Genomic DNA, 20,650 nt, shown 5'->3' with positions numbered 1-20,650 from the left:
AATGTAGATAATGTCCTAATATTTAAACCTTCCACACAAGTTAAAATGTACACTAGCTGCGACTTCAAGCTTCCTTCACTTTGCCTCATTTACTTGCTGTGTTCAGAATGCCAGCTAGATTGGCATGGGCCTTCCCAGCTCAGTGACCATACCCACAACTACAGCAACTGGCACCCGAGCTACAAAGCTTTATGCAAACCTTGATGGGCCTCTTTCTTAAAGCACTTCAGTGCTTGTAAAATTATTTTTATGAGTGGCTTGATTAGATCATTTCTGAGGTCCTAGTGTGAAACTGAGATCACATGTGGACCCGACCAGGCCTCGGTTCAAATCTCACCGACCACAAAGCTGTGCTGTAACATCTTTGGATTTGCTGTTAAAAAGAAGTTGATGATCCCCTCACATCAAGTCCTGTTTATGCTCACCAACCCGCGTTGCTTCTCAATTAAATAGTCCTTCAACTTTAAATAGCTCAGCTTTGTTTCTAACTCCCGACATGGCCTGAGCCATTCCTATCTTCGTAACCTTCTCCAGCCCTATAGCCATTTCATTCTGGCTTCTTGATTTCTCTTTTTAATTGCTTCACCATTGGTGCCTCCAGCTGCCCAGGTTTAAGCTCTGGAATTATTCCCCTCAACTTCTCCACCTCTCTATCAAAAGTTCATTAAAACATCTTTGGTAATGTTTTAGTCATCTGCTATAACATCACCTTGTGTGATTTGGTCATATTTTGTTTTATAGCATACTTATGAAGCGTACCGAACTGACTCAATGGGCTGAATGGACTATTCTTACTGCTACGTCTGATGGTCTTGGGCTGCCTTATTATGTTAAAGGTCTAATATAACTGCAAGTTTATCCCATTGAAACCCATTTCACTTCCAACCTCTGCAGGCAATGGATAAAACAGAATGCTCGTGATGACAGTGCTACCAAGGAAGGAAGCTGGATGGGAGGCGAAGGTTCAGTCAGCATAACATCAGTCAGACTAAACAGCAAGGTTTCTGGATTGGAGAAGAAAGAGGTGTTGTACAAATAAGACTCACAGGATTTCAGTATGCAATTTGGACCAAAGAGTTGATTGCCATAATTTGATTTTGTTAAAACAGACACCAACACGTTTAGCTCTCAAGCCATAATTAAGCTCAAATTTAATTGAGCAATTTAGCTGCATTCCACTCGCTCACTTGCTACAGACATGTGGAGTGTGCTGGCCAAACACACTGGATGCTGAAGAAATTCAGCAGGTCTGGCAGCATCTGTGGATCTGCAGCATCTTCAAGAGTCACACTGGGCCATGCAGGTCTGCACTTGGCTCACAGGCAGCTGCCCTGACTCCTTCAGGCTGCAGCTCTTCACCTTCAACATCCAGACCCTGTAGATGTCTGTTCAAAGATGATGAGGTGGAATGATATACGAACCTTCCTCAGAGAACGGATTGGAGGGAGAAGGAAGATTGGCCAAAAGGGGTGCTGCAGAGCATCTCCAACCAAAGCTTCGATCTTGCAGCAATGAGTTAGGGTTAGGATACCTTGCAGGCCGGCATGGCCACTAGGACAATGCTGTTCTGTCAATCTCAATCTGAGTGGCTCCCAGGCCTGTGTCACATGACTACCAATTTGAAATTGAGCCAACACATTGAGTTACTTAGCCAACATACACATCTGGATAATCCCACTCCCATTAACTGGCATGAAGCTTGGGTCTTCACTGCCAACATCACCTTATCTCACAAACCCAGCACCCCTCACCCCGCCCAATCGTCTTCTCAGGGTCTACCATATTGCGTGAACACACAGGGCTCTAGACAATACAATTAACAATGGAGGCTCAAGAGTTCACTGTCTCTGCAGTCTGATTACTCCACGGATCATAACACAAAAAAAAAGCAGGATTTTGAGCCAGCGACAGGGAAGGATGGTGTGCGACTTGAAAGGGAAACTTGCACTTGGTGGTGCTTCCCTGTATCTGCTACTTTTATTCTTCTAGATGGGAGGTCATGGATTTGGAAGATGCTGGTAATTTGTTGTGGTTTACACTGAAGCTGCTGTGCTTTGGTGAAGGAGAGAGTCAACATTAAGGTGCTGATCAAGCATGTTCCTTTGCTTTGATATCGAGCTTCTTGTTGGAGCTGTACTCCATCAGGTAACTGGAACGTATTCCATTACACTCCTGACTTACAGCATGTAGATAATGGATAGACTTTGGAAAGTGAAGAGGTGAGTTACTGGTTGCAGAATTCCTTGCTTGCGCTGGTAGCCACAGTATTTATGTCAATATTAGAGTGGTGCTGGAAAAGCACAGCAAGTCAGGCAGCATCCGAGGAACTGGAAAATTGACGTTTCAGGCCAGAGCCTTTATCAGGAATGAGTATAGCTGAAGCAGTTCAGCTCCTGGTCAGTGGCCATCCCCAGGATGTTGATGGTGGAAGATTGTCAGATTGTCAATTGGATTCTCTCTCATTGAAGATCATCACTGCCTGCAATTTGTGTTGCATGAATGTTACTTGTCACTTTTCAGGTCAAGCCTGAATGTTATTCAGGCATTGCCATATGTGGGAACAAACTGCTGCATTGCCTCAGAAGTTCCAAGTGATACTGAACATTGTGAAAGCATCAGCAAATTGAGACAATGAGGGACAGCAAGCAATCAAATGTGGAGCATATAACAGCTGAGGAAGAACATTGCTCACCTGATGGTAACATACTGGCCTCACTAGTTGGCAGTCAGCAGCAGGAATTCAGGCTGTTTGGTTGTTTCCCCATTCCAGGGTCAGGAGCACTAAGGTCAGTTATAGCACACACCAGCAGCTGAAGTGAGATCAACTGGCCCAGCACAAGTCAGGGATTGAACTGGCAATCTGCATGCCTAAAATGCCAAGCCACTTGGACTGGCGCACGCATTTTATAAGTCAAGCTTGGCATCAGATATTGACTATTTTTTTTCGATTGTATTCTTTCCCACAATTCTCAACTACCTTGGCATCCTACTCATTCAAGCTGTGTCCCCACATCTATTTCATGTGTATTTCAGAAGTTGGTCAGACAGAATGTTGGAGCTGAAAATGTGTTGCTGGAAAAGCGCAGCAGGTCAGGCAGCATCCAAGGAACAGGAAATTCGACATTTCGGGCATAAGCCCTTCATCAGGAATGAGGAAAGTGTGTCCAGCAGCCTGCTTATGCCCGAAACATCGAATTTCCTATTCCTTGGATGCTGCCTGACCTGCTGCGCTTTTCCAGCAACACATTTTCAGCTCTGATACTCCAGCATCTGCAGACCTCACTTTCTCCTTTCAGATAGAATGTAGAATGGCTACGTGCAGGTAATGAGGTTACAGTGTTACTATATCTAGCATTATTTCCAGTCCTAAGAACAAAGTGCAAAACAACAATTTAAAAATCTCTCAAAGTGGCTTATCCAGTCGATTTTTATGGCCATATGTTTCAAGACTTTTGAGCGACATTGCGTGTTCAAATGCCCCTCTTATTATCTTCTCAGGATATATGGTGCAGTGTCTGCACTTCTACATTTGTGTCAGTTGAAATCTTGATGGATATAAACAAAAGTTTTCTGACATGGGTACCATACAAAGTCATGATCTTTAGCATGCCACATTCATAAATACTTCATGTGCCATGCATAACCTCTCCACTTCTGCAAAGGTTTCTCAACCTGGTCAGGCTTGAAAAATAAATAATGTTCACAAACATAAGGTCTCTCTATACTTAATTGATAATTTACATTATAGCTTTATAATTATTTGCATCAGCCAATTATGCACACCAGCTGACATTGAGCGTGTAACCTGTAGAATATCAGACATTAAGTCACAAGTTAATTTTGTAAACTCTTCTGATTTAAAATTATTTCTAGGACATGGGTCATTTGCAAAGATGTTCGATCTTCCTGTATCCTTTCCTGCATTAATACCATGATCGAAAAATCAGAGACGACAACTCAACAGGGGAGAGGCTCATGGGCTACTGAAGAGTCACCAAATGGAAGTAAAGTACATGAACAGTGAACAAAGCTGGTAGAGAAAGAAGTGGAATCTAGCAAAGAAAGACTCTGAGAAAGGCAGAATGATCATGAGTAAGAGAGATAGAGGCTGTGTTTCCTGGCAATTAGGCAGTAATTGTTTTTTATTTATACTCTGAATCATTTCAGTATTGTCCTAGAAGTCTGTGAATTGTTCCAGTTTACTTAGTATCATGCTAAATACAGACATGAATATATTACAAATTTTAAGACTATATGTTTAAAATGGACAAGAGCTTTTAAACTGAGTGACAACATATCATGTAACTTTGACAATATCAGCTCCACACAGACCTGAAACTCAATTAAGTGCCTCATTTTATGGAGAGTGACAGCTACTTGTGAAATTCACAAGTCCTTTCACCAAGGGTGAGCTGTGAACAAGTGGGGCTTGATAATGCTAGCAGATTGGGTTTTTTTGCGTCACCACAGACAATCAAGACTTTAAAACTGAATGGGTATTAGGTGAATATCAAATAATCCTCATCAAGCTTTCAATGTTTTATGAAGGCTCCCAATCTCAAACACAAAGATCGTGGCTATCTCAAAACCCAGAAGTATGAAAGACTACAACACAGGGTGTGTAAACCCAACCCCCGCCATCAACTTGGGAAAGGACTTTAAACTTATAATTGGTAACATGACTCAGGCATTTACAATAGAAGCCATTGAGATTAGACAAATATCATCTGGAACATCCTTCAAAAGCCATCAAACTAGCTGCCAACTATGTAGGCAAATTAAAATAGCTCAACATTCAAAGTGGGGAGCTATTCTTCCCCAGCCCACTTCTACTGCAAGTTCAGACTCACCTCCCTGGCAATTTGATGACAAGAAACCTTACAGCTTGCTGAGAATCCTCTGCTTTAAGCAAACCTTCACTTCAGCTACAACATCCATTTAGCTAAGAAACTACAGGCCTAGTGCAAATGGGACTGAAATATTAAAATTTGTTCTTTTTAATCACCCAACGTTTTTGTGAATGATATTTTGTGTGATAAGCTTTTAAAACCTCTGCCGTAGAATGCAATAATAAACTTCTTTAGTTCTGAATTCGTAAAAGTTTGTTGCCAGAAATTATTTAAACTGGGACAAACCACTCAGAGAGTAAGAAACCATACTAAATTCAATTTAAAAATACCTGGACCACAAATTCTAGCCATGATGTTAGTGTAGATATTTTTAGTGGACCTGTTCAGATATATTGTGAGACAATTAAACAGACGGGACTTGAACCTGGACCTTGTTGGCCAGAGGTAGGGACATTATCACGATGCCATTAGAGACTTATAACATCAATCCATACTGTATAAGAACAGTAGTTGATGATGATATAGTTGTCCGATTTAATATTCATCTCTATTATATCATTTCTCCAGTGGAATCGCAATTATATAATAAGGTTTTGTCCGTATCACTTGGGATTAGATGTAATCTGTCTACTTTAACTGATCATAAGAAGAAAGAACAGGATTAAGATGCCGAGAGCCTGCTCCAACTTTCAATCAGATTATGACTGATGTTTGACTTCTCAATTTTTTCACCCAATCTGCAAACCTTAAATAAAAGCAAAATACTAAAGATGCTGGAAATTGGTAGCTCTGCAGTTTCTGTACTGAGAGAAACCAAATTAACCTTGAATGTGAATATGATTCTTTTTTGACAAAAGGCAAAGACAAATGTATCCTTTCTTCAATAAGACGATCAAAATTGTAAATAGGTGCAGTCTCACCAAAACACCATATAATTACAGCAAATGTCCTGACCCTTATATCCCCTACACAATAAAATCGAGAGTACAATTTGCTTTCTGAATTGCTTGTTGTACCTGCATTTGTGACTAATGAACACACATCCCAATTCCTTGTATACCAACGTTTGCTAGTCTCTCACCTTTTTGAGAACAAAATCTGCTTTTCTAATCTTCTTGTCAAAGTAGTTTAATTTACATTACCCCGATTATGCGCTACCGACAAATTCATTACTCAGTGAATTTTACTGTTCCTTACTGTTCTTTGTATCCTCTCAAGGGCGCACCGTCTCAACTGGTTTTGTACGGTTTATCAGTTTGGATCCAATGCATATGATTCCCCCTCATCTAGGTATAGTCTGTGAATAGCTGAGGATCCAGCATTGTTCAAATAGCATCCTATTGCACCCTGCCAACCAGAAGGTGACCCATTTACTCCCTGTTTCTGTTCATAAACCTGTCTTCGATCTATCCTGAACTTTCACCTCCTAACTTGTGATTCCTAATCTTGTATAGCATCCATTTCTGTGACATCTTATGGAAAGTCTTTTAAAATGCAAACATAGTACATTCCTTTGTTTCACCCTACCTACTTTACCAGTTACACCTTCAAAGAATAGATCATACACTTAAGAAGAAGTAGGATAGATTTCTGGGTAACACAGTATCAATTGTTATTTTTGTGTACTCAGGAATGTCGACCTCAATCACCATGTGGGACTTCAGGTTTGGCCTGACTGAAACTCATTTATAGATTTCACAATTTGGGATAAACATAGCATGTCTCACACCATTTTTATAGTTCAGTCAATCTCATTATTTTCTTGTCAGAATGGAGAGGGAACACCACGGGGGAAGAGACTTGTTTCTGTGTAAATGCGCAGTGGATTTAGGTGAAAGATTTTGTAAAGAGTATTTATTACTCCTTTGGCATGCTAATCCCTACACTGCATGTATGTGTCAAATGCTTGCCTACATTGCTATGAATGTGTATAGTCTGTTGCACCTAAACTGTGGCACTGATGTAGAGCAGAGTTTTCGGCTCCCTTTGGTGTTGGCAAAGATGAGAAATGTGGGAAAGTGCAATAAAATTGAGAAAAGGCAAAATTGCAACATTGAGAAAGAAAATGTGGACTTTCCCCTGACAATATAAATTCAGAATCTTGCTAATGCTTGGAGATTATTTCACTTCTATGTATTTGCATGTTATTAATAGCCCAATTCAACTCATTTCTCTGCAACTTCCAATTCTGCTCTCATTGCCAAGAAACTAGATCCCAACATGAGAGTCAGAGCAGGAATCTGGCAGCAGCAGCTCACCACTCACTCCTCTGAGCTATCATCTAACTCTGTCTCTGATACAAGGTCCCTAGTCGCTCCATGGATACTACCCTCCTCCGCTATTTGTACAATCCAATTAACCATGGCAAGCCATCAGCCTCACTGCATCATCATGCCTGCTCTCAGACCAACTCTCACTCCATTGCCAGTCCTTCAGGATTTCACTTTGGAACTCGGAACCCAGCTCACTTTACACACAGGGACACACATACATCTCATACATCTACAGAGGATGCAGCTTGTGGCTCTGCATTTCTTTGTTCCCACTTTACTTGGAGACTGCAGCCTCTCTGTCTTGTGCAGAAGGAGAGGCAGACAGTGTATCACAGATGGGAGCACTGAACAATAAAGAAGGTGGACAAATTACTGTTCAGCACCATGTTACATGCACCTACAGCATATGCTAGCAGCTTTTGCAGCTGGCAAGCTGCATGTGCTCACACCAAATGATCTTAGAATCCCTACAGTGTGAAAAGAGGCCATTAGGCCCAACAAGTCCACACTGACCCTCCAAAGATGAACCCAACCAGACCTATTCCCCTCGCCTATACTCTACACTTACCCCTAATCTACACATCCCTGAACACTATGAGCAATTTCACATGACCAATTCACCTACCCTGCACATCTTTGGAATGTGGGAGGAAACCCACACAAATGTGGGAGAATGTGTCCACTCCACACAGACAGTTGCTGGAATTGAACCTGGGTCTCTCATGCTGTAAGGCAGCAATATCAACCACTGAGCCACCATGCTACTTCCAGTCACAGGCGACTAGTTTTTAGTGGAGTGATAAAGAACCACCACTGGGAGGTACTGCCACAGTCATTCAAGGGGTTTTTGCAATTCCCATCCAGACTCTGCTGGGGCTTGGTCCTATTGGAGTCCAGGGAACCATCTCCCAACCTAGGATTGGGCCACAGTCAGTTCTGTTGGTGAAGTGCAACCATTTCTGCGATTACGGGTAGGCCAGTTGGGGGTGCTGTAGAGACATTAGTCTGGAAGATTTGTCAATCTTTTCCTGCAGTGACAGAAAGGGAGGAATTGAGTTTGATGACAATGATGGAAGAGCAATTAGCGGTGATGCATGAACAGAAGAAGTGTTGAAGGCTACCCAGTGAGTTAGTAGGAAGCATAGACAACAGGAAGGGTTAGTAGTTTGTGAGGATGCGTCAAGTGAGAGCCTGCATGGATATTTAGTAGTCCATGAGCATTGGTGAGAGGTATGTGATGCTGGAGTGAGCTGAGGTCCTGTGAATTTGCAGTAGCAGAGAGAAGATGGTGGCACTTACCTTTGCGGATTGCAGAAGGTCATTGACCACCTTCCTGCATTGTGTTTCTCCCAGGAAATTGCACTGGCACAGGCCACTTTCTCAGTCCAGGTCTCCTCTCCCCTGCACCATCCATCAGTATCTCTGGGTCCCAGTTAGTGAAGCAAAGGGATAACTTGTGTTTCTCAGCTATTTCCTTGGGGATAATGGTGCAGGCACCAAGTGTAAAGTGCAATGGAGCTGGGATTTAAAAATGGTGCCCATGACATCAGTGTCCAAGCAGCAGAGCACCTCTCCAGTCACATGATTCCATGGGCCATGTGCCAAAAGGGCTGATTATATACTAACTGAGACAAAGAGTCGAAGATTGTTTGAGGACATTTACCATGGGGCCGTGCAGACAGAGTTCCGTGAATTCACTTGAGAAACCATTTTGCCAAGAAGTGGAAGAATTCAGCCCAGAGAAATATAAGCCACCCAGTACCATCCAAGAAGCAAGTGTTTCTTTTTATATGGTGTGTCTCAATAACATCTCTGTCTTCTTAGTCTAGGAATACTGTCCATATAAGTGTTCACTCTTCAATGAAACACAAGCCATAATGTAACAAAAGCCTGTCTATTTTCTGAGTAGGAGTGAACACATGAAATATAAGGTGAAAGCAAACCATTGATCATCATATTGTGCAACACATTTGTGGGAGATGTGCTTTATTTCAGAGTGCACAAAAGGGTGCCTTCTCAGAGTACATATTGCAGCAAGGCTGTGATACAGAGAGTATTGCAGTGAGGATGTGGGGTTTTTCAAAGATAGTTATAGTGAGGGCGTGCAATACAGATAGTACTAGTTAGAGTAATAAGTGTTGCCGTCATGTTACAGTGAGGAGCAAGAAGTTAAAAGTCAGTCAGCAATTACATATTCCAGATGCTGCAAAGGCCCTATAAATGAAAACCTAGCTCCCTACAGTGATGTCAGTTTACTGTGAGAGTCTCTCATTAATAACCTTCTTGCTCAGTGAAATTTCCTGAGTGTAAAATCCTTATTATTCTGCATGGAGCAGATGTAAGAACATATTTTCCTGATTCTAAAAATATAAATGGAAATTAATTGGAACTAATGATGCTGGAAATGCTAACTGTAAATGCTCAATGTCTGGAAATTATAGATATTTTCCCAATCTCCTGTCACAGTTTAAATGCAACCATGGGGAAGCCAGTTGATAATGTCCACTGCCATCATCTTTGAGCAGCTAAGGACAAACCAGAAATAAACTTGTGTGTGGTGCCCACATTCAGAGACTAAATTGTAAAAAAAAACTACTGCAATCAAGTCAATTTTTAAGGACTGGGTATGCAAAGGTTTCTGTATTTTACTGAGACAATCACATCTGCCAAAAAGCCGTGTCAGACCATAAGGCTCCTACATTGCCCTATTTCCATAAATGTGATGAAGATCCAACTTCCCTTTATTGCTCAAGTTAACTGATGTTCTTACGATACAGCACGCCTCATCTTCAAATCTACAATAATTACTCCTCTGTCCTTTAGATTACTTACAGTATGGAAACAGGCCCTTCGGCCCAATAAGTCCACACCGAACCGCCCCAGGGCAACCCACCCATACCCCTACATTTACCCCTTACCTAACACTACAGGCAATTTTGCATGGCCAATTCACCTGACCTGCACATCTTTGGACTGTGGGAGGAAACCCACGCAGACACGGGGAGAACGTGCAAAATCCACACAGTCAGTCGCCTGAGGCAGGAATTGAACCCGGGTCTCTGGCGCTGTGAGGCAGCAGTGCTAACCACTGTGCCACCATTCCACCTTGAAAACTACTGCCCTGTTGACATCTTCTCTTTCCTCTCCAAGGTCTTTGAATATGTTGCTACGTCCTAAATTCATGCACATCCTTCCAGAAGGTCCACGTGTGAATCACTCCAATGACATTTCTATCCTTTCCAAGGTACCGAAGCATTTTAAAATCAAAATCACAAATAATTTCCGATGTAACTGCAACTAATATATGTTATACCTTCCTGACATTCTTGATCTGTCTGCAGCCTTTGACATGGTTGACCATAATGTAAAAGACAAATGTTTTCCTGATTAAGAGCTCATGCTTGAAACGTCAACTCTCGTGCTCCTCGGACGCTGCCTGACCTGCTGTGCTTTTCCATCACCACTCTCGACTCTGACCTCCAGCATCTGCAGTCCTCACTTTCTCCCATGTTTTACAAACCACACAGTCAGTAAGAGAGCACACTTAGGAGACTATGTCTGAGTAAAATTAAATAAAAGGTGTTTTAAGGAACATTCATTGCCATTAATAAAGAGTGTTCACTATTAATCTCATATTTCAGTCCAATGAAGATTTAATCATAGTTGTAAGGTTTATTAAGTTAAGACCAAATAAAGCAAAGTTAATGTAATAAGCCAACGTAAAATAAAGTTAATGTAATTTAAACAAAGACCAATACAGCAAAGAATGGGCAGAACAGTGGTTAGCACTGTTGCCTCACAGCACCAGAGACCCAGGTTCAATTCCCACCTCAGGCAAACTCCACACACTCTGTGTGGAGTTTGTATATTCTCCTCGTGTCTGCATGGGTTTCCTCCAGGTGCTCTGGTTTCCTCCCACAGTCCAAAAATGTGCAGGTTAGGTGAATTGGCCATGCTAAATTGCCTGTAGTGTGAGGTGAAGGGGCAAATGTAGGGAATGCATCTGGGTGGGTTGTTCTTCAGAGGGTCAGTGTGGACTTGTTGGGCCGAAGGGCCTGTTTCCACACTGTAAGTTATCTAATCTAATCAGCCTGTGCTGCCACATTTTGCCCTTCCATACTAAAACTGTCTTCACTTACAGGATCCTTATACTTCTATTACCTTCCCATTCATGTATTTGTTCAGGTATTTCTTCAATGCTGCTATTGTGTCTCCTTCCCCCATCTCCCTGCCAGAGCATTACAGGCAATCACTACCCTTTGTGAAAAAATGCCTCACACAACTCTTCGAAACCTGATTTCAGGGGGTTAGAAAGGAGGTTGAAAAGCAAAAGCTCTAAAACAGCATTCTCAGGATGAGTTCTAGTCCCAAGTGTGAGTATGATTTGAAGAATGAAGTGTTTGAAGTTGTGACTGGAGAACTGATGCAGGAGGGAGGGTATCACTTGTGTACCTCCAGCAGCAAGTATGAGGAAACACCAGCCTGTGATCCAAGGAGCAGCTCCTCACTATCTCCTTCCATTCTGTTTATGGGAGAGACTTGTCTCTTATTGGTCACCCTTCTGAATGAATCTTTCCTGGTGCTTTGGGAAATTTCAGGGGTGAATCCTGCGTATTTTGAGTGTCATCTTTGGGACATAGTGACCATGATATGGAATAATTTTGTATTATGCTTGAATGCAACCAAATTAAAAACATACAAAGATTTAGTTGGCTGGGGTGTATGAGACAATATAGTACATGATTTGCAGAAAAAATGGCTGTTAATAACTGTTACTCAAACAAATACTACATGGTTCATAACAGATGTACAGTCTTGAAAGCACAAACATGCAAAGGGAAAGGTAAATCAATGTTGGTTAACAAAAGAAATTAGGAATTATATTAGATCAAAGGAAGTAACTTATAAGACACCAGCAAAAATTGTAAGCCTCAGGATTGGGAGCAATTTAGAACCTAATGAAATGTAATAATGACAAATGAAGAACTGACTAAGAAATGTAAAAGCAAACATGAATGTAACCTGTTGAAGAACATGAAGGTAACTGAAAAATCTTCTTTTGCTGAGAAAGAATAGCTGGAACCAATGTGGGCGCAATACAGGAGTGGACATCAGACTGTATCACAGAGAAGAAGAAACCAGTGGATAAACTGAACAGTTACTCTGCGGCTGTATTCACAGAAGATGATGCAAACAATTTTCCATAAAAACTACTCGACCAAGGGCCTTGTGAAACTGAGGGACAAAAATAAATTAATCAGAGGCAGTACTGGAAAGGTTGATTGGATTGAGGGCTCGAAACTCCAAAGAAATTATGAGATGAAATTCATAGCAAATATGACCCCACTATTTCGGAAGGGAGGAAGTGGGAGAATGGAAAACTACAGACCTGTTCGTTTGATGTCAATAATAGAAGATACTATAGAATATAAAGAATTTAACAACTAGTTAGAAAAGGAAGGTAAAATGGAGCAGAATCAACATGGCATTATGAAGTGCTCGATCATGCTATTGCCTTTTGGCCTTGCTACAAACTTCATTTTCTAGTTATCATTTTCATCCTTTTCCCTGGCAAATGTCCAAGGTGGATCCAGCCTCTACAACCCATGGTAAGATGTTTGAGCTAGAGCTGAAAGTCTAGTTCATACGTGTGTCCTCACTCAAACTGCTCCTTTCCACTTCTGTGAAACAGCCCAGTGTTGCCCTTGCTTGAACTCATCTACTGCTGATTGTCACATTTATGCTGTTGTTATCTGTAGACTTGACTATTCTAATGGCTGTAGGAAACCTGACTGATCCCCTGTAGTCTACCTCCAAAAATTGAAGGCAATCCCAAATTCTGCTGCCCATGTCTGAGCTATTACAAAGTTCCACTCACCTATCATCCCTGCGCTCCCTGACAAGCATGAGTTCTTGTTTAGGTAATGCCTCAACTGTAGAACGCTCATTCTCAAACCCATCCCCATCTCTATAACCTTCTCCAGACACAAAGCTCTGAGATATCTGCTCATATAATATTAGTCTTTTCAGTATCTCCAACTCTTGCTAAGGTATTTCAGTTGCCCAGGCCTCAAACTCTGTAATAACCTCTTTAAATCTCGATACCACTTTATCTCTCTCTCTCTTCCTTTTAGATGCCCCGTAAAGCCACAGGATTTTACAGGGATCCCCAGTTTACAAATTACTGGTCTTGTTCCTGATCTCAAGGTTGTAGGGCGTGTTCTGGTTTCTGTTTTATGGAAATCGATGTAGTCATGTGGTGTGTAGAAATTATATCTCTAATGGGCTGTGGCCTTAAAGGAGCTGCTGCCAAATCAAACTCCCTTTAAGGGGTGTCCTTTTGGCAGGATCTTCATCCCTTTAAAACATGTATTCGTCAGTATGATGAATGTCCAAGCCTTGGCACTGCCCTCTGGATCATGTCCATTGAATATGTAAAAGAGAAAAGATTAAATTAAGCTTGTTATAATGTCAGTTAGAATCACCAGTCTTCCGGAATTAAAGGGCAATCTCCATATAACTGCTGTGAGCAACTCAGAAGAAAAATTGGAGAAACATTAAAAACTTTTCTAAGAAAATATATTTGAACACTTTCATGTGTTAGTTCTGAAAGTCCCAGAGCTGAATGAAGGCTGTTTACCCAAAACCTCAACGTTTGCACATCCTGATGCTGCCTGGCTTGCTATGTTCTTTCAGCCTCCTGCCTGTCTACTCTCAATTCGAGCATCTGCAGTTTTTCTGGCTCTGTCATAATTCCAGAGCAGATTTAGGCCAAATACGTAGATCATGTGATGAAACCTTCACGAATACATCCAACCAGAATGGTAACTCTTTTTCCTACTATAGTCAAGAGAGTGGTGCTGGAAAAGCACAGCAGGTCAGACAGCATTAGAGGAGCAGGAGAATCAACGTTTTGGGCATAAACCCTTCATCAGAAATGTGGTGGAGGAGGAACGGGGGTGCTGAGACATTAATAGGAGGTTGGAGGCTCATATTTCTAATGAAGGGCTTTTGCCTGAAATGTCGATTTTCCTGCTCCTCGGATGTTGCCTGACCTGCTGTGCTTTTCCAGCGCCACACTCTCGACTCTGACCTACAGCACCTGCAGTCCTCACTTTCTCCTCGTGTTTTCCTACTATAGTATAGGAATCTCTCAATCATCTCTCCAGGAGTTGATTTGATTACACACTTTAACATGCTGCTCCCACCAAATACATGATTGTGCTTTCCACACTTTTTAGCTGCTTTAATAAGCTGTTGATTATTGACCCTGCTTTGAGATATATCTATTCCACATGTTGTAAAGTATTTTTTTTCCTCAAGCAACATTCCCAAACCATTAGTCCAAGATTAGAACAGGAGATTGAATGTGGATGTGTGGGATATGGATATTTTCACCTCGGCTCAAGTTTTAATTTATCACATGATTTCATGGCTAGTGTTAGATTAGGTATAGGATAAAAGTTCCATGACACTATCCCACCAAACGTCTCCAGGTTGCAGTCCACGTTCGGGACAGAATAAATGTCCCTCTGCTCTGTCCCATCAAACAAATGTTTCTGCCACAACTGAGGGAGCTGTCCTATAGATTGGTCAAGCACCAACCTGACATGCTCACACCTCCAGACAACATCCAAGGCATCACCATCAACAGGTATGTCCTGTCGCACTAGAGCTCAACACAGTCTAGTGTGTCCTCAACATTGACTCTTGACCACATGGCATCTGACAGCATTTGGTCAAACACAGGTAGGGAAACCCCTCCTTGATTACCACCTATGGCCTGTGAACCCTTCAACTGGTGAACCTGTATCCCCTCAGACTTTACAATATAAGAGCAGATGTAGGTCATCAAGCAGGAAGCTGGAATAACACAGCAAGACAGACAGCATCAAAAGGTGGAGAAGTCAACAATTTGGGTGTAACCCTCCTTCAGGAATGCAGGTGGGGGTAGGGGGAGTTGCAGATAAAGAGTGATGGGGAAGGATTACGGGTGGTGAGAGAGGTGGGGTGGTGATAGGTGATAGCCCTCCACTGCACCTCCTCCATTTCCCTCATTGTCCTCACCTACCACCCCACCAGTCTACACATCCAAAGTATCATCCTCAAACACGTCGGCCAACTCCGAGACTCCACCACCAAGCACATCGTCCCCTCCTTGCCTTCTGCAAGGACCATTCCTTTCACCAATCCTTGGTTTGCTCCACCCTCCCCACCAACCCCCCCGAAGCCCCCTGGTACCTTCCCCTACAACCGGAAAAGATGCAAACCCTGCTGGCACACCACCTCTCTCCCCTCCATCCAGGGCCCCAAACAGTCCTTCCAGGTGAGACAGAGGTCACCTGCCTCTCCTCCAACCTAGTTTACTGCATCGAGTGTTCCCGATGTGGTCTTCTCTACGTCGGGGAGACCAAACCTAAACTCAGGGCACGTCTCGCCGAACATCTCAACCAGGGGTCGACCTGACCTCCCAGTCACCCCCATTCTAATTTCCCTTCCCACTCCCTTTCCGACATGTCCTTGGCCTCCTCCATTGCCACAGAGAATCAGACTGCAAATTGGAGGAACAACACCTTATTTTCTGCTTGGGCAGCCTACAGCTCAGAGAACACAACATTGAATTCTCCAATTTCAAATAACCTTCCCACCCATCCCTTGCCTCCCTTTCCAGGCCTGTCTTCTTCCTTTCAACCCTTCAACTGACCCCTCCCTCTAGCTACCAACTGGATTCATTCTTCCCATCAACCTACCAGGTTGTACCTACCACCTGTACTCACCTATCACCACCTCACCACTCCACCCCTCTCCCCACCCATAACCCTTCCCCCTCCTCTCTTTATCTGCAACTCTCCCTACCCCTACATCCATTCCTGAAGAAGAGTTAGACCTGAAACATTGACCTCCACCCTGTGATGATGCCCGGCCTGCTGTGTTCCTCCAGCCTCCTGCTTGTCTACTTCTGCAGTTTATTTTGTCTCTAATTTACCCTATCAAGTTTGTACCACCATTCAGTGAGATCATGGCTGATCTGATAATGATTCCTGATGAAGGGCTTATGCTCGAAACGTTGAATTCTCTATTCCTGAGATGCTGCCTGGCCTGCTGTGCTTTGACCAGCAACACATTTGCAGCTGATAATCCTCAACTCCATTTCCTGCCTTTCCCCTTAACACTGATTCACTTTCTGATTAAAACTCTGTATGTCTTAATCTTGAATATGCTTCAAGACCCAACCTCTACAATGCTTCATGATAAAAGATTCCAGGGATTCACAACCTTCTAAAAAAAGAAACTCCTTCTTGCCCCTGTCTTAAATGATAGCTGCTTAAACCCTCTAGTCCTAGACTTTCCCACAGGGAAAACAACCTTTCCACATCTACTTTGTGAAATCCCATTAAGAATCTTGTAGATTCCAATGTGGTCACCTCTTATTTTGGCTAAATTCCAATGAGTCCAGCTCCTATCTAGTCACCCTCTCTACAAAAGGCAGATTCTCTTTACCTGATGTCAGCCCAGTGAACATTCTCTGCAATGTCTCCAATGTCAGTTTATCTCCCCTTAGAAACCTGTTCATGTTATTCTGGCTGTGCTTTCTCTGGCAAGATTTTAGCAAGATCTCTCAATTTTTCTCTTCCACTTTGTTTGAACTAATGGCCAACATTCCCTACTCCTTGCTGGATCTGTATGCCGGCTTTCTGTGGTTTAAGCATGAGGGCCCTCAGTTCCCTGTTTTGTGTACTCCTCCATGTTGAACACCAGTGGGAAAAAGCACTGGGGACAACATGAGCACAGGATGTATTCTGGGTCAGACATTTCAATGTTGACCATGAACAGTTGCTTGGCAATACCATTACTGACCATCATGACCGAACGTGAAGGACGCAGTGTCGGACTGAACCCTGCATTACATAGTGAGGGAGCCAGCAAGGAGGCAAATCCCACTTAACCAATCTGACACAGATGTATCTTTCTATGACAGTGGTGGTAGTGGACCATGCAATCCTTGTAGAAACTAGGCCCTGCTTCCACACTGAGGATACATGCCCTTTACTGTGCTCTGTAGCATTATTGTTGTGCCAAATGGAATTTATTTTAAAGAGATTTGGGCAGCACGGTGGCACAGTGGTTAGCACTGCTGTCTCACAGCGCCTGAGACCCGGGTTCAATTCCCGACTCAGGCCACAGACTGTGTGGAGTTTGCACATTCTCCCCGTGTCTGCGTGGGTTTCCTCTGGGTGCTCCGGTTTCCTCCCACAGTCCAAAGATGTGCAGGCTAGGTGAATTGGCCATGGTAAATTGCCCATAGTGTTAGGTAAGGGGTAAATGTGGGTCTGGGTGGGTTGCGCTTCGGGGGGTCGGTGTGGACTTGTTGGGCCGAAGGGCCTGTTTCCACACTGTAAGTAATCTAATCTAATCAGATCTAGCAATTAAAAGCTGTACTCACTGACTAATAACCTGCTCAGTGATGCTTATTTTAGGTTCAGCCATGGGCACTCAGTTCTTGGCTTTATTATAGCCTTAGTTCGCCAATGGACCAAACAGCTAAACTCAAAAATGAAGACAAAAGGGCCTGCCCTTAACATCAAGGAAGCATTTGACTGAGAATGGCATCAAGGAACCATAGTAAAACCGAGGTCAATAGGGATCGGGGGAAAGCCAGTATAAATTGAATCATATCAAGTACAATGCTTGTTGGAGGTCAATCATTACAGCCCCAGAATATTGCTGCAGGAATTCCTCAGGGTAGTATCCTAACCTGAACCATCTTCAGCTGCTTTATCTCTGACCTTCCATCCATTATAAGGTCAGAAGTGGGTATGTTCACTGATGAGTGCATGATGTTCAGCACCATTCACAATTCCTCTGATACTGAAACAGTCCACCAATACAGACAACTTGCAAATGGGACATATGATAACAAACAGTCTCAACAATGGAAATGATGTTAGGTTTTATAAACCACGTGATGTTATTGTTTACATTGGAAATGTCACAGCAGAATTTTATACTCAGTCATACTCTGTCTATTATCTTCAGTCACAGACACTCCGCCTTGACCCATTGCTTTTATATTTTATCCATAGAACAGTTGAAGCTTTAAGCACGGAATGCCCTTTAAATTGCTGTGTTTATGCTAGCTGTTTGCTGGAGTCATCCAAAGATAATCTTATTTCTCTTCTCTCTCTTAGCCATGCGATTTTTTGTTAACCAATTTATTCACAATTTGCCTAGAAAACATGAATTGGTAATGATGGTATAAGTCTGTGTCACACACGCAGAGTACATATTCTAGTTAGCTGTAATCTAGCATAAGTCAGCATTCACCATGTTGCGCCTCAGAAGGAATCAATGCTTTGTAAATGTGTATCAAGAATTAGTACCCTGTGAAACTATATCTCAGTAGGAATCAAGGCTGATGAATTATGAATAAAGTCCCTCCATGGGATTGTATTCCAGATGGAATCGGAACTCTGTGGAATCTATATCCAGAGAGTAATTTGGTCCCTGTGGAATGACTCCAGATAGTCTTTGGGGCAGAGACAGTAATACTGCCAGAATTCTCAGTATTGATTGAGGAGTCAGTTATGTATCAGTGGTTGCACTCTTGCCTCTCTGTCAGAAGGGTGTGGGTCAGATGTTTTTTCTGAGACTTGAGGCCTTTACCTCAGCGCTGTGTTGTGCTGCACTGTCAGAGCCACCTTCTTTAACACAACAATTAAACTGAGGGTGATCTGCTTTGTGAGGGAATGCAAAGGACCCCATGGTCACTATTTAAGGACAGGGAGGTCTCCTAGTTTCCTGTTTAATATTTATTCACCAACCAATGTCACTAAAACACACAATCTTCTCATAGGTTTGTGGGATTGTGGGACAAATGGGCTGCCACATTTCCCGTGTTACAGCAGCATTTTTGAAGTGCTTCGATGCGAGTAAGTGCTTCGAGATATTTTGATGTGTGAAATATACAATCGAAATACATTTCTATTTGTTTTACTTCTTCTTGAGTAAGTCATCTGAACAAAATCACAAAGCAGTGATCAGATTGAAATATCTCAACTTGCTTGACTTACTAAAGTTCAATAATTCCAGTTCTGTGGACCAAGTGAAACCCCTGTCACTGGTTAGTGGAAAAGCAAGTGGTCAGTGTTTCCTGCTGCTCAGAGGGTCTGTGCACTTCAGTGGTCACTGGACACATTGACCTCTGGTTCTGAAAATTGTTGCCAGCTCAGACCTGCAGCAGGGAGAATGAGAGGGAACTGTCTGAGTTACCTATCCTCAGATGTGGCAGAGGTTGGGAAGCAATAATTAATTCTGGATGACAAGCAGCTTTCTGATTTGAATGTCTGGAGAGTTGGAGGCTGAAACCTTTCCAGCCTGATTTTAACTCTGTGCAAGTGAATGAGTTTTGAGTGAATTAAAATTGATCCCTAGGTTTGAGGTTTTTGTATGGATAAGGAAACTATGCAGGCACCCCTGAACCATAGTCCATGACAAATAACTGTTGGAGAGTTGGGTTTGGGTTTAGTGGGGGAGGGGGAAAGGAGAGGTGGGGAGGAGATGAACAATACAATGAACTAAAATGCAGCACTAAATTCATCCATTTTTTGTTTTATCCTCAGAAGCTTGATGCCCAAGACGCTGGATGGTCAGATCACCATGGAGAAAACACCCAGTTACTTTGTTACCAGGGAGGCACCAAAGCGAATCTTCTCGATGGCAAAAGGCACTAAACTCATCGTCGTGGTCAGGAACCCAGTGACGAGAGCCATTTCAGACTATACCCAGACACTGTCCAAGAAACCGGAGATTCCGACCTTTGAGGTTCTAGCGTTCAAGAACCGGACCCTGGGCCTGATTGATGCCTCTTGGAGTGCGATCCGCATTGGAATCTACGCCTTGCACCTGGAGAACTGGCTCCAGTTCTTTCCCCTCTCCCAGATCCATTTTGTCAGTGGGGAGAGGCTCATCATCGACCCAGCTGGAGAAATGGGCAAAGTGCAGGACTTCCTGGGCCTCAAGAGGATCGTCACCGACAAGCACTTTTACTTCAACAAAACCAAGGGCTTTCCTTGCCTGAAGAAACCAGAGGACAGCAGCACGCCGAGGTGTCTCGGCAAATCTAAGGGAAGAACTCATCCAAAAATAGATCCAGATGTAATCCACAGACTGCGGAAGTTTTACCGGCCTTTCAATGTCATGTTCCATCAGATCACTGGAGAAGACTTTGATTGGGAAAAGGATGAAAATCAAGAAATCAGTTGAGGGTATCGAAAGCCTGAAATTAAAACAAAGAGAGAATAGAAACTGGTTTCTTACTGAGAAAAAGATATAAATATGATAAGACTATATTGTTAGTCTGGTGAAAAGAAAAATTTTATTAAGACTGTAATTAATAAAAAAAAGGAAAATAATTTTCAAGCTATATTACAGCTTACCAAAGGTGTTGTGCTGATGAATTGTAATTATTTTGAAGATGAGTTGTGTTGAGTTGAGCTTGAGTTTTCTGGGATTTTCTGAAGTTCTTTT

General features: G+C 42.7%; 1 protein-coding gene across 1 annotated transcript in view; it reads left to right on the top strand.

The window, feature by feature from the left end:
* Window positions 1-20,388, top strand: part of hs3st4 (heparan sulfate (glucosamine) 3-O-sulfotransferase 4) — a 155,409-nt gene extending 135,021 nt beyond the window's left edge. Inside the window, exon 2 of the mRNA XM_060840269.1 lies at window positions 19,744-20,388. Within this exon, the coding sequence (XP_060696252.1) occupies window positions 19,744-20,386 (643 nt within the window). The 3' untranslated portion in view covers window positions 20,387-20,388. The remainder of the gene's footprint in view (window positions 1-19,743) is intronic.
* The last annotated feature ends 262 nt before the right edge of the window (window positions 20,389-20,650 follow it).

This window comes from Hemiscyllium ocellatum, chromosome 20 (assembly GCF_020745735.1).
Source record: "Hemiscyllium ocellatum isolate sHemOce1 chromosome 20, sHemOce1.pat.X.cur, whole genome shotgun sequence".
NCBI classification, from domain to species: domain Eukaryota; kingdom Metazoa; phylum Chordata; class Chondrichthyes; order Orectolobiformes; family Hemiscylliidae; genus Hemiscyllium; species Hemiscyllium ocellatum.
The sequence above is the reverse complement of the archived record's forward strand: the minus strand, read 5'-3'. Positions and strand labels throughout refer to the sequence as shown.